Source organism: Myotis davidii, unplaced genomic scaffold, assembly GCF_000327345.1.
Source record: "Myotis davidii unplaced genomic scaffold, ASM32734v1 scaffold924, whole genome shotgun sequence".
Taxonomy (NCBI): domain Eukaryota; kingdom Metazoa; phylum Chordata; class Mammalia; order Chiroptera; family Vespertilionidae; genus Myotis; species Myotis davidii.
Window position 1 is genome coordinate 1,015,586 of NW_006294764.1, and position 11,605 is coordinate 1,027,190.

At 60.2% G+C, this 11,605-nt stretch overlaps 3 protein-coding genes across 11 annotated transcripts; 1 reads left to right on the forward strand and 2 right to left on the reverse strand.

Moving 5' to 3' along the window:
* Positions 1–246: 246 nt before the first annotated feature.
* On the reverse strand, positions 247–5,340 carry BTBD19 (BTB (POZ) domain containing 19). 3 transcript variants are annotated; one of them, XM_015567530.1, is made up of 9 exons: positions 5,168–5,340; positions 2,636–2,849; positions 2,501–2,554; positions 1,957–2,016; positions 1,785–1,853; positions 1,580–1,711; positions 1,315–1,440; positions 1,044–1,189; positions 247–771 (listed from the first exon to the last, which is right to left on the reverse strand). In XM_015567530.1, the coding sequence occupies exons 1-8, from the start codon at positions 5,263–5,265 to the stop codon at positions 1,055–1,057; spliced, it is 888 nt and encodes a 295-aa protein (XP_015423016.1). In that variant the 5' UTR covers positions 5,266–5,340; the 3' UTR covers positions 247–771; positions 1,044–1,054. The 3 variants fall into 3 exon arrangements, with proteins under 3 accessions (XP_015423016.1, XP_015423015.1, XP_015423017.1); XM_015567529.1 differs by having other exon boundaries at positions 247–1,189; XM_015567531.1 differs by lacking the exon at positions 5,168–5,340 and adding an exon at positions 3,977–4,958 and having other exon boundaries at positions 247–1,189.
* TCTEX1D4 (Tctex1 domain containing 4) lies at positions 5,142–6,804 on the forward strand. 7 transcript variants are annotated; one of them, XM_015567535.1, is made up of 3 exons: positions 5,360–5,667; positions 5,954–6,025; positions 6,123–6,804. In XM_015567535.1, the coding sequence occupies exon 3, from the start codon at positions 6,130–6,132 to the stop codon at positions 6,787–6,789; it is 660 nt and encodes a 219-aa protein (XP_015423021.1). In that variant the 5' UTR covers positions 5,360–5,667; positions 5,954–6,025; positions 6,123–6,129; the 3' UTR covers positions 6,790–6,804. The 7 variants fall into 7 exon arrangements, with proteins under 7 accessions (XP_006769321.1, XP_015423021.1, XP_015423020.1 ...); XM_015567533.1 differs by having other exon boundaries at positions 5,361–5,667; positions 6,120–6,804; XM_006769258.2 differs by lacking the exon at positions 5,360–5,667 and adding an exon at positions 5,142–5,228 and having other exon boundaries at positions 5,954–6,804.
* On the reverse strand, positions 6,803–11,488 carry PLK3 (polo like kinase 3). Its single transcript, XM_006769279.2, has 14 exons — positions 11,357–11,488; positions 11,143–11,259; positions 10,889–11,018; positions 10,712–10,799; positions 9,808–9,903; positions 9,522–9,720; positions 9,294–9,420; positions 9,031–9,122; positions 8,429–8,522; positions 8,209–8,292; positions 7,954–8,116; positions 7,704–7,833; positions 7,431–7,544; positions 6,803–7,328 (listed from the first exon to the last, which is right to left on the reverse strand). The coding sequence occupies exons 1-14, from the start codon at positions 11,486–11,488 to the stop codon at positions 7,137–7,139; spliced, it is 1,758 nt and encodes a 585-aa protein (XP_006769342.1). The 3' UTR covers positions 6,803–7,136.
* Positions 11,489–11,605: the final 117 nt, after the last annotated feature.

The window sequence follows — 11,605 nt, forward strand, 5'->3', positions numbered from 1 at the left end:
GCGAAACGGATTGTTTTATCCCGAGGGCGACGGAGACTAACTGGGCGTTGGGCTGATAATCCCGGCAAACCCGCCGCTGTGAGAGCTGCTTCGGGGTCCCGAGGAGGTAATTCTCCTGTTTCGGTAATTCCTGCGCGGACAGACTGGCGGAAAGAGCTGAAACAGCTGTAAAAATCTTGTCAAGAAGAAAAAATACCTTTCCTCTCCTCTGAGCTCTTGGCTGAGACCCCATAACAAAAACACAGATTAACAAGAGAAAAACAAGTTTATTAACGTGAACACTTGGTGTGCACATGGAGATGCCCAGGGAGAATGAGGAAGTCCCTGCGCGGCCTAAAACACCCACTGAAACTCCACCTCCCGCCGAAGAGGGGAAAAGCGGGGCCGGGAGCGTGAGGGCGGTCGGCTCTCAGGGGCGCCTTTCCACCGACGAGCTTCTCGTGATGAGTCATCCTTCTCCTGGTACAGAGGGAGGCGCCCTTACACATGGAGATGCCTTTATAAATATAAACTTCCCCTACGAAAGGGCAGCTTAAAATAACCCTTAGGTCCGAAGGCACACTTGGGCCTGGCACATGCCGCGGCCTGGTCCCTGTGAAGGCGGCGGAAGCAGTCGCGAGGGGAGGAGGAGGCCAGGGGCCCGGGTGCGGGCTCGGCGCTCACGGACATGGGCCACACATGGGGTCGGAACCGGGAAAGACGAGGAGGCTCGGTTTTGAACAGTCTGAGGTGTCCGTGGGGCAGTTACAAAGCGGCCTCCAGGAGGCAGGTCTGGAATGAAAGAAGGGGCTGAGCCGGGAAGTGCCAGAGTAAATGGGGCGGGCGAGAGTGCCCAAGGGCCGGGTGGGGTTAGGGTATGACGCCAGGGAAGACGATTTGGGGCCCAGCGCAAACCCGCGCCCTCCCCGCCCCTCCTCGGCCCCGCCCAAAAAAAGGGCTTCCCGCGCGCCGCTCGCCGAGCATGGTGGGAGCGGAAGCCGGCTCAGAGGGCCGAGCATGTCGGGAGATGTAGTTTAGGAGAGGCCCAGCATTCCTCGCGAGACCTGGCCTTCGGTCACTTTAAGGGCAGGTCCAGAAAGCGGTGATGCTCCCGGGGCAGGGTGCCCCTCCGGCGGCGGCACGACGCACCTCGGGCCGTGTCTCCTCTTCGCAGAGCGTGGCATTTCCACGCCTCCACGATCTGCTCCACCTTCAGGGGAAGGCCGGTCACTCACGGTGGAGTCCCGCGGTGCCCTCCTCATCCCCCAGACCCTGTGCCACCACCCCCACCCCACGCTGCCGAGTGGCTCTGAGCGTCGTTCCCCGCCTCCGCACCGGGATGAGCGGCTCCCTCCGGTTTTGCTCTTCCAGGGCACTCAGCTCCGCCGGGGCCAGCAGGGCCAATCTCAGCTCCCGCACCACTGGGGCTGCTACCTCGGCCACAGGCCTCTCCAGCACCGCCTGCGAACACCAGCCCTGAGCCCGGTGTTCCCACCCCGTGGGGGGAGGGGGGAGGGCACCTGGCCCACCGCCTGCTCGCCGGTTCCGGCAGCCCAATCCTTCAGCACCCTCAGCCCGCGCTCCCCTCCACCCCACTCACCGCTCCCACGCGTGCCCAGCTCCGGGCCGCCAGGACCAGATCAGCCTCATCCACGCAGAGCTTGTCACTGCGCAGCAGGAGCAGCAACGCGGGCGCTGACAGCTCCAGGAAGCCACGGGTCCGAAGTGCTTCCTGTGGGTCCAGGAGTGGGTCAGGGAGGAGCAGAATGAGGTGTGTGGGGTTGTAGGAAAATGGGGAGCTGTACCTGGCTGTGGGCCTCTATGAAGGTTATGCAACGCTCCTGCAAAGGTCCCAGGCCAAAGGTTACAGCCACCTGGGAGCAGAATAAGGGAGATCACGTTAGCGATGAGGGGCCGTGTACTAGTAGCCCAGCCCTCCACACGGGGGACTGCCTGCTTGGGTCCAGCAACACCCACCTGCAGGGCCTCACAAACCAGCTCCACGTCCAGCACCTTCACCACAAACCCCAGACATAGCTGGGAACAGAAATGAATGTAGGTTGTGCTGAGGTATCCTTGCTCCCAGACCCCCACCCATCCCAGAAGCAGTGAGCAGGCTTGGAACCGTCAGCCATCAGACTCCTCACAGGCCCAGGCCCAGGCCCAGGCTCATGGACTCCCAGGCCAGGGGAGACGGGGAATCACCAGGGCCTAAGCCTTGGCAGGCCCAGACCTCCACAAAGGAGGGTTTTCATGTCTATTTCTATTTGAAGAACAAGGATGAAGGCTCTTAGCTGATATATACAGCACCAGCCGTAAACACCCCATATGCCCCCCAGCACACACCAGGCATGCAGGCATCCTTTTGCACACAGGCACACATAAATGCCTATTAACACAGTAAGATACTTCTCCCGGTGTTGGTACATGTTCCTCTCCGGGATAGAATGAGTGTGATGAAGGGTATGAAATGAACCCATCAGAGGCAAGGGAAAGGAGAGGGGCCTGCCCATAAACCCACCTCTCTCAGTTCCTCCAGCCCATACTCCACCGCTGCTGTCAGCACCTCCAGCACCTGCAAAGCGGTGGTTGGAGTGGAAGAGTTTTCCCTGCTCCTCAGCCCCCCCTCCCCCCCACCTCTGCCCAGTGGGCTCACAGAATGGCGGTGCAGCTTGACACTGTTGGTGTACAAGAACTCCAGCACTGCCAGGAAGGCCTCCGCTGGTATGGTGCTTAGCACCACAGGGCTAGGCACCCCAGGGCCTGGCTCTGGGCCCAGAAGTCGCTGGAAAAAGTTGCATCTACAGGCCAGCAAGCACCGGTGGGCAAACACCTCCTGCCGTTCTTGACCGACCACAAAGCGAACATCACTGTGGAAGAGAGGGGCAGAGAGCCAGGGGAGAAGAGGCCGGAGTCTAGGATGCAACTCTAGGCTTTGCCTTTGCCCATTCTGTGTCTTCGAGACAGGGCTTAGTTCTTCCAGCCGAAGGTTTGGAATACAAAGGCCTGTGTTCTAGTCCCAGCTCCACCCTATGGGACCTCAGGCAAGTGACTTTCTACCTTTGAATCTCAGTTTGCTCCCCCATGAAATGGGACGGTAATCCCAAACTCTCCGGTCTGGGAGGAGGTGGCTATGCTTGATCACTGAAGAAGCCCCCGGGCTGATGGATTACACATACCCTCTCCGCCCCAGCCCGAGTCTTGGGGGAAGGGAAACGCTGCTTGCTCTTCCTCCACAGACTGCACACTCAGCTTCTTTCAGCCTCCTCCAGGCAAGAGGGGGTGGGAGGATAGGGCTACAGAGACAGCAGTAATGCACCAGCAAGAGGCCAGACCACATTTTCCATCTTCATGATCACTTCCGGCCCCAGCCTCTGGCCTCTGACAATAACGTGGGTAGGAGGCAGGGGATGAAAGCTGGCTTCCTGGAGCCTCCTGGTCCCAGTTCCAAGGCCCGTGGCCTCCAAAGCAGTAGGGTTATGGGATTCAGCCACCTTTGTGAGGAGCCCGGCTCTGAGCCAGTGGGGACAGCAAGCTACATGCCAATTCTCCCGACCAGCCCTGCCCCCATTCTCTATTCCTGGTTTCAGTCTACTTGTGTCCTAGGCAGACACTGAGCCCCAGACAGCACCCTTGAACCACTTCCTGTCTGAGACACTGCCTCAATCTCTTGAACTTGGTTCCTCTAGGAAATGCCCAGTTCCTAGGACAGGGTCATCTGCTCCTCTGCCTCCCCAGGGAGGGACTCGAGCTACTTCCCATCTCTCCGGATCCAGGGGGCAGGGGGCTCTTTGCTAGGAGCCCAAGATCCACAAAAGGAAGGCCTTTGCCTCAGGCCACACGGTCACCCTCCACCTCTGGTCTGGGGATATTATGGCCCCTGAGTTCAAGAGGGTCAAGTCCTAACTCCCCGTCTCTCTTGCTCTCAGTGCTTCCTGAGTCAGGGGGCCCAGCAGAGCCGGCTCTGGAAACCCACAGAGAGGACCCACCCCCTCACCTGTACAGGCGATTGTTGACGAGGCTTCCGAGGGCTTTGGAAAAGCACTCAGCTCCCCCATGCACCAGTCCAGGGGTCTCCATGGGTGGGCGGGGCAGGGGCGTGAGTGAAATAGCCTAGCAGGCCTGTTGTAGGTCAGTCTGTGGGAGGCAGTAGGTGGGAAGGAGCAGGAGGCCTGGCCAGGCCTGACAGTTGGTAAAGAGACGAGAAAGGCCAGAGAGGGAGGGGCGGGGGTTTGGGAGGCCGCTTGCTGAGAAGCTGATGAGGGATGGGGCAGGAGAGGCCCAGGTGTCTGAAGAAGGCATCAGAGGCTGGTAGAGGAGGCCAGAGGCTCGGCTTGGGGACCCCGGGAGGGGACCAAAAGAGGCCGGGTTGGAGCAGACTAAATGGGGGAGGAGAAGCTAACTGCAAATGAGGCCCCAGCTGGGAGCCTGCCCAGGCCGACTAGGGTGGGAAGCCTGTGGGTTTCCAAGGAAACTGGAGCCTGGCCTGAGGAGGCCCCGCCCATCTCCCACAGGCCCAGGAAAAACCTCAGACTTCAGAGGGGCCCTAAGCAGAATCCGAGGGTATCAGCACCCTGGCCCTGCCGGTCCTGGGTTCGACGTTCTAACTCCCTGCCCTCCTACCCCTCACCCACACGCACAGAGTGAGGATCAGGTTAGCCAGGTCTGGGAAACCCCCCTCAACAAGGGAGGGAACCCGGAAGGGAGTGCTTGCCCAGCAACGCATGGCAACTTCATAACACAGGCCAGGAAGGGAAAGCCCAGGTTCTCAGGGCCCAGGCACGGCTTATTTGGGAGAGGGCAGTCCTGTCTCTCCCAGAGGGGTCAGGTGAGGAGGTGTCAGCTCTGACAAAGGAGTCATGGCCTCTGGCATCCCTGAAATGCAACCCAAGAGGCGTGGCACACTGGGGACCAGCCCCTGAGTTCTTGGTCAGCAGGGGTCGGAAGGCTGGACGCCTAGTTGAGTGAGCCCCCCTCCCCTGTGCTGAGGCAGCCCTGAGTTGAGGAAGTCAGCCAAGCCCCACCCTAGCTCTGCTCAGGGAGCGGAAATATTTGTCCTTGTTTAGACTGAAGGAGAGACGATAGAGTCATGATGTGCTCCTTCCTGTGGGCCCACATCCTGATTCCCGAGCAGCCGCCCCCGCAGCAGCCTCAAGGTCTCCCCATATCCCAGGCCTCTGAGACGCACAAGGGAAGAGCGAAGAGCCATTCTTCACAAGAGAAATGGACAGTGGCTTCAGAGCCCTGGGGTAGGGGCACCTTTCTGACCAGCACCCCTTTCTCCATCTGCTCCCAGTTGTCCTTGTCGGGGTGGAATGTTCCTGGGCCCTGCACCCCAGTTGTCCCCTCTCCCCGGGTGACTCAGGCACCCTGCGCTCAGCACCTGCTCACAGGAGTAACACTCCCAGGTTAAGTCAGAGCCCGGAGGGAGGGAGGGAACCAGGAAGGGAGGAGTGCTTGCCCAGCAACCCATGGCCACTCCACAACACAGGCAAGGGGCCCTTCTCCCACCTGCCGGTCAGGCCGCCCAGGCTGTGAGAGCCGGAGGCCAAAGGCTGCAGGTGACAGGGTGCCTGCGGGATTTCAGAAGAGAGCTGCCATCCAAGAACTGATCCGGGAGGTAGGGCCAGAGGCCAAAAGCAGTGAGCGAAGGAGCTTCCTGTACTGCCCGCCCCCAGCCTCAGCCAGGTGTGGGGAGAAATCTGTGCCCACCGTTCTAGCAGCAGGTGCGGGTGGAAGATGACTGGATTTAACACCCACAGGGCTAGGACCTGTGGGTTGGAGTTGGGTCTGTCCGTCCCTCCTGGTTAGGGGTTGAAGGCACCACTGTCTAGGCTGAGGCAAAAAACAGATACCTCCACCCCTTCTCCTGCTGGCTGACCCCCAGTGTCCAGGCGAAGGAGCTCAAGGGACAGGGTCGAGTCCAAGATGACAATCTAAACAGCATCTCTTTCCTTGTTTTTGTCCCTAACAGCCCTTAATCCTCTAAGCACCTAGGAATCCACTCAGCCCTGGACTATTTGATTTACGTGTCTCAAAAACACAGGTAAGAAGAGGCTAGGGGGTAACCTTATTACCAAGTAAGAAAATGAGTGGCATTCGAAGGTGAAGGCCACCCAGTCCAAGCGTGGGTCTCTCAGCAGCAGGTCCATGGCTGGTAGGCCTGTGCCCCCTGGACGCCAGGAGGAGGAGACTGCCAAAGACCCCGGGTTGAAACTATCGCTGGCCCGGCCTCCGGGCCATCTGCCCAGCATTGATGAGGCCCGACCAGCAGGTCCGGGCCCAGCCTCCCGCCGTGGCTCAGTGCTGGGCCTGACTTCATCCTTTTCCCGCCGCAACTCACTGGCTGGACCAGGCATGGGTCCTGGGGGCCGGCGACCGTCCTTGGGCCCAATGCCGCCTTTAGGCTCAAGGATCAGCTTCTCCGGGTTGCTCCTGGCACCTCCTCGGCGGATGGCACCCTCATATCGCACCGAGCCAGCGCCTGGGGAGCGCTGGGAGGCCGTGCGAACACAACATGCCCTGGAGGAAGTGCTGGCCACAGGACTACAAGACACAGTCTACTCTGGCACCAAGGCAGGGCCCCTGGCGCGGGAGCTGTGCGAACTGGTGCACACGCGCCTGCGAGAGCTCAGCCCGCCCCGCTACAAGCTGGTGTGCAGCGTGGTGCTGGGGCAGCACACGGGCCAGGGCGTGCATGTGGTCAGCCGTGCGCTCTGGGACGGGGCGCATGACGGCCTGGCCTCCGCCACCTTCACCAACGCCTCGCTCTTTGCAGTGGCCACGGTCCATGGGCTCTACTACGAGTGAGGAAGCATCCAAGTTCTGCAAAATGGTTTATTATCCCAGAAGGCCCTCCCTAGGGCGGCACATCCCAATAAATAAATGTCTGTCAATAAATAAAAGTGGTCCATAAATAGCGCCCCCTAGCTGGGGGCTAAGGCTCAGGCTTTTCTTGGAGAAGGGGAAGGAGGCAGCTACGACAGGCAGCCTGCAACCCCAGTGAAGTTGGTCCCTGATTCCCTGGGGGATTAGGCCCAGAGCCCCCAGTGAGGCACCAAAGGGACAGGGAGGGCCACAGAGGCCAGGGCCAGAGCCTTACAGGCACCGGCCTCAGGCCTGAGGGCTGGGGTGGTAGCCCGCTCTGCAGGCTGGGCCTAGGCCGAGCAGCGGTCCCGGAGCAGCCGCAGAGTATAGCGGAGCCGCTGCCGCAGATCCGGGGAGCAGCCCAGCTGCCGAAGGTGGGAAGCAAGGTAAGTACAAGCGCTGCGGTTGCGGGCCACGAAAGTCACAAGGAGGGGCTCCCAGCCACTGAGGATCAGCTTGGTGTGGTCTCCGTAGAAGTTCACCTGTGCACAGGAGGGTGGCACGGATCAGGCCCAGGCCCCAAGTCGTTTCCGCCCCACCACCCTAGGCCTCCCGACCTTCCCCAATCCCAGAGAAGCTCTTACCTGGACCGTGCCATCACTAAACAGCATGAGTAAGGCCTGATCAGTCTTGACCCACTGCAGCAGGAGTGGGGGGACAGGCACCTCCACTTCTTCCACACTAGGCAGATCTCCACCCTGGGAGCAGAGGCAAGTCACGCGTCTGACATGAGTCAGGGCCCTCTCCACTGATGTCTCCCTTAGAGGTTCGACCTTTAGCTTTGAGCCCCTCCACAAAAGGGAACAGGAAGGGACCAGGATGTGAGTCCTCCATGTGCCCCACCCTAGTCCACACACCTTCATGAGGTGCTGTTCCATGTAGGAGGTGAAATATCGCAAGACACCCAACTGAGGCTGCAGGCCCCGAGGCACAGCACCCACAGGGAAGGAGACGTGCTTTGTGCTGGTGGGGTTGTAGTGCACAGTCCTGGAGGGGAGGAGACGGAGGTCACAGGGAGCCCAGGCCCCGAGCCCAGGGGCACACACCCAGGTGCAGCCCTGCTGGGTACAATGGCCTGGATGCAAGACGCCCTATCACAGCACTTACTTTCTGTTGGCCGACAGCGCCATGTGTGTGCCATTGTTGAAGAGCACGGCCACTCGGCGGCTGGACAGCTGATACCCAAAGCCAAACTTGTTTGAGTAGTCAACCCACTTGCTGACCCACACCAGGGGCTCTGGCTGGGCCAGGGGAGCCGGGTTCTGATCCGCTGTCGTGGGAGAGGAAGGAGTAGGGCCTGTTCCTGGCCTCCCGGCCAAAGAGCTTCCACCACCATCCACATGTCCCGGACCCCAACCTCACCTGGGGGCATGAAGGCCAGGCAGTTCCTCAGAGCACAGAGCGCTGACTCCACCACTGTGGCCACGGTCAGACCTTCTTCAAACCCTAACGGGAACGGGTACTCAGAATTAGGCATTAGTCCCCTAGGACCCAGGCCGTGTCCTCCTGCTCCCTCCTCCCCTCTGGTCCCTGGTTTCAGCCCAGTAACCCGCTAGCACCTCTCATACTCCTGGCTGCTCACCATCTCCACTACTCGCCAGTGTCCCACGGGGTGAGCTGTCTTCGGGCGCTGTCTCTACCAGGCTGAGGGGGGCTGGACCAGAAGCTGCTGGAGCCTGGAGGATTGGGTAGGAGAAAGAGTGGTGAGATAGGCCCCGAAATCCAAATCTTTTTTTTTCTTTTAAATATATTTTATTGGTTTTTTACAGAGAGGAAGGGAGAGGGATAGGGAGCGCTAGAAACATCAGTGAGAGAGAAACATTGATCAGCTCCACACCCGCTCTGGGGATGTGCCCGCAACCAAGGCACATGCCCTTGACTGGAATGGAACCCGGGACCCTTCAGCCCGCAGGCCGACGCTCTATCCACTGAGCCAAATCGGTCAGGGCAAAATCCAAATCTTTGAGAGTCCATGGCTCAGCCCTGCCCTGGCACCCAGGTCACCCCATGCCCTGGCACCCAGGTCACCCCAGGTCACCCCAGGTCAGCCCCACCTGGCTAATGAGACACAGCCAATTAGGCCAGCACGAGGCCAGATGCTTCACCAGCCTCTTTAATCCCGAGCTTCCCGCAGCTGCTGGGGTGGGGTGAGTCAGGGAACCCTTGCCCGTGTGAGCACCTCACCTCAGGCTTGGCATCCTGATGGGCAATGGACGTCCGAGTGAGGCCGCTCACCAGACAGGAAACCTCGTCCCGCTCCTCGGGACGGTTCTTACCTGGATGGGGGCAGATGGAGCCCTCAGTATCCTGCTTCCCACAGGATGATACAGCCTGTGTAACACACGCTCTCCCCAGGGGCTCCCAGGTACTCACCCCACCACCATGTATGTGTATGTAACACCCCCCCACACTCTGTACCCTCAAAACCACTGGCATCCCAGACTCACTCTTGTTCTTCTTCCTGCCAAAGAGGCTCTTGGTAACTTTGACAAACAGAATCCTAGCTGGGCTAAGGGGTACCAGGTCTGGGACTGTCACGCAGCTGTTGATAGGGAGCCGGTCGGGGGTGTAGCCCTGAGGAGTGGAGCCATGTGAGCAGAAAAGGGAGGGTCCTGCACCTGCACCCCTTCAATCCCTGGGGATGTGCGAACTGGACGAAGGTGTCTTTACCAGACCTTGGTAAAGAAGTCATGGCGCAGGATCTGGTCAATTGAGGGGCGGTCCTGGGGCGAGGCTCGAAGGATGGCAGCCAGGAGCTGCCGGGCAGGCAGTGAGAGGCTGGCGGGCAGCGTGTAGTGAACCTGTTTGATGCAGCGGTACGTCTCCTTCAGGTCGACTGTCTCAAAGGGGGGGCTCCCACATAGCAGTGTGTACCTGTGGGCGGAGACAAGGGGTCAGGAGTCAAGTGGGAGGTATGCCCCACCCGGGCACCCATCTGTGTGCAGATGACCTGGGACTCACATGACACAGCCCAGGGACCACACATCTGCCTCTGGGCCGTGACCCTGTCTCTGCAGCACTTCCGGAGCCACGTAGTTAGGGGTGCCACAGATGGTCCTGGAAAGGGGAGCAGAGGGGAGGGTTTAGGCCCAGCCTAGCGAGCCCTCGCCCCATCCCCGCCCCCACTGTGAGTCCAGACAATGCAGCTGCCTGTCACCAAAGGCCAGAGAACTCCTGCTTGTCCTGGGACAATGGATGCCGGGGATGGCAGCTGAGTCCCCGCCCACCTGCCTGGCCCAGCTGCTCAGCTGCTCTGTAGGATGGGGGGAGGGAGGGCCTGGCCCCCAACCCAGCCCCCTTCTCCAGGGTCAACAGAGAGCCCATCACCGATCCCTTCCTCCGTCCCCCACTCCCATCTGTCAGACACCCATACGGGCTGTCACCTCCTACGGTCTGTGCCACATACACACACCAACACCAGCTGTCACATCCCCCATAAACACTCATCTGCCACACATGCTGTGTGTCCCTCACACCCAGTCATGGCCACAGCAAGGTCTTCTTACATACAGGGTGTCATCTCCTGCCATTCCCACACTCTGTCTCACACACACAATACTGTGTCACCTGCCCCCATCCACACAAGATCAGTCATACAGCTCCAAGAATCCTTATATCCCGATCTATCTCAGGGACTCAGGCACCCATAGGACCCCCAGCCTCTCCACCAGCCCCAGCAACCCAGGCTGCCACCTCCACCTTCACACACAAACAGCCCATCATCTTCCCCATCTGCCACACACACACACACACACACACACACACACACACACACCAGGCACTCATCCTGCTTCCCACAGAGGTGCTGCTTATCAGGCAGTCATCTGTGTCACACACTCACTGTGCCACCCCCTGAAACACTCACTTCTTCCTATGCTCTGGGGGCTCCAACCGGGTGGCCAGCCCAAAATCCCCCATCTTCAGTTCCATGTTCTCAGTAATAAAAAAATTTCCTGTAAGGGGGCAGAGAGGTGTGTCACACTCCTTTCTCAGCCTCCCCACCCCCACTCCGACCCCTGGCCCCCTGGCCCTGGAGTCTCACCCAGCTTGAGGTCTCGGTGCAAGATGCCTCGCTGGTGCAAGTACTTGAGTCCCGAAAGGATCTGCCGCAGGTAGTAGCGCACTTCTGGCTCCAACAGGGTGTGCCGGGCCTTCCAGATGTGGGCCAGGGACTACAGAGGACCACCGCCTCAGTCCCTGGACCGCCCTCCCTGGCCCTCCCTCAACCCGTGTTCCGTGAAGAAGAGACAGGATCTCCAGCTTTGGATCCCCTCACCCCGAATCACCATCCCTCACCTTCCGGCTGCAGAGCTCCAAGAAAATGTATATGTTGTCAGCATCCTCGAAGTGATGCGAGAAACGCACGATGTGGCGGTGCTGCAGGCCGCGGTGCAGCGCAATCTCATTTAGGATCTGCAATGGGGGTGCAGCAGAATCGTCATCCTTTAGGGGCTCCCACGCCACCGTCCCCACCCCGCGCCTCATCCGCCAGGCCCGGGCCCCAGCCCACCTTCTCGCGCTGATGCGGCTTGGTAATGCGGCTCTGCGAGATGACTTTGACCGCGTAGGCGCTGCCGGTCTCTGTGTCCGTGACCTCGTAGCAGCGGGCGAAGCCCCCCTGTAAGGAGCGGGCATCAGGCATGTGCTCCCCAGGAGGCCGGATCGGGCCCGCAGAGATCCCCCGCGTCCCCACCGCGCCCGGCGCGGGCCAAGAGGCTGGCAAGGCCCCCCACCCCACCCTCGCCAGCACCACCCCGAG

What these genes read in the sequence shown, in the direction of transcription:
- BTBD19 (XM_015567530.1), bottom strand. Translation starts at nt 5,265, where the DNA reads ATGGAGAAAGGGGTGCTGGTCAGAAAGGTGCCCCTACCCCAGGGCTCT. An exon ending in TCAAGCTGCACCGCCATTCT is followed by an intron (nt 2,555 to 2,635) that starts GTGAGCCCACTG and finishes ACCGCTTTGCAG; the next exon opens with GTGCTGGAGGTGCTGACAGC. An exon ending in GGCTGGAGGAACTGAGAGAG is followed by an intron (nt 2,017 to 2,500) that starts GTGGGTTTATGG and finishes TTCTGTTCCCAG; the next exon opens with CTATGTCTGGGGTTTGTGGT.
- TCTEX1D4 (XM_006769258.2), top strand. Translation starts at nt 6,130, where the DNA reads ATGGCTGGTAGGCCTGTGCCCCCTGGACGCCAGGAGGAGGAGACTGCC.
- PLK3 (XM_006769279.2), bottom strand. Translation starts at nt 11,488, where the DNA reads ATGCCTGATGCCCGCTCCTTACAGGGGGGCTTCGCCCGCTGCTACGAG. An exon ending in TGGCAGGAAGAAGAACAAGA is followed by an intron (nt 9,123 to 9,293) that starts GTGAGTCTGGGA and finishes GCCCCCATCCAG; the next exon opens with GTAAGAACCGTCCCGAGGAG. An exon ending in ACTGGCGAGTAGTGGAGATG is followed by an intron (nt 8,293 to 8,428) that starts GTGAGCAGCCAG and finishes CGTTCCCGTTAG; the next exon opens with GGTTTGAAGAAGGTCTGACC.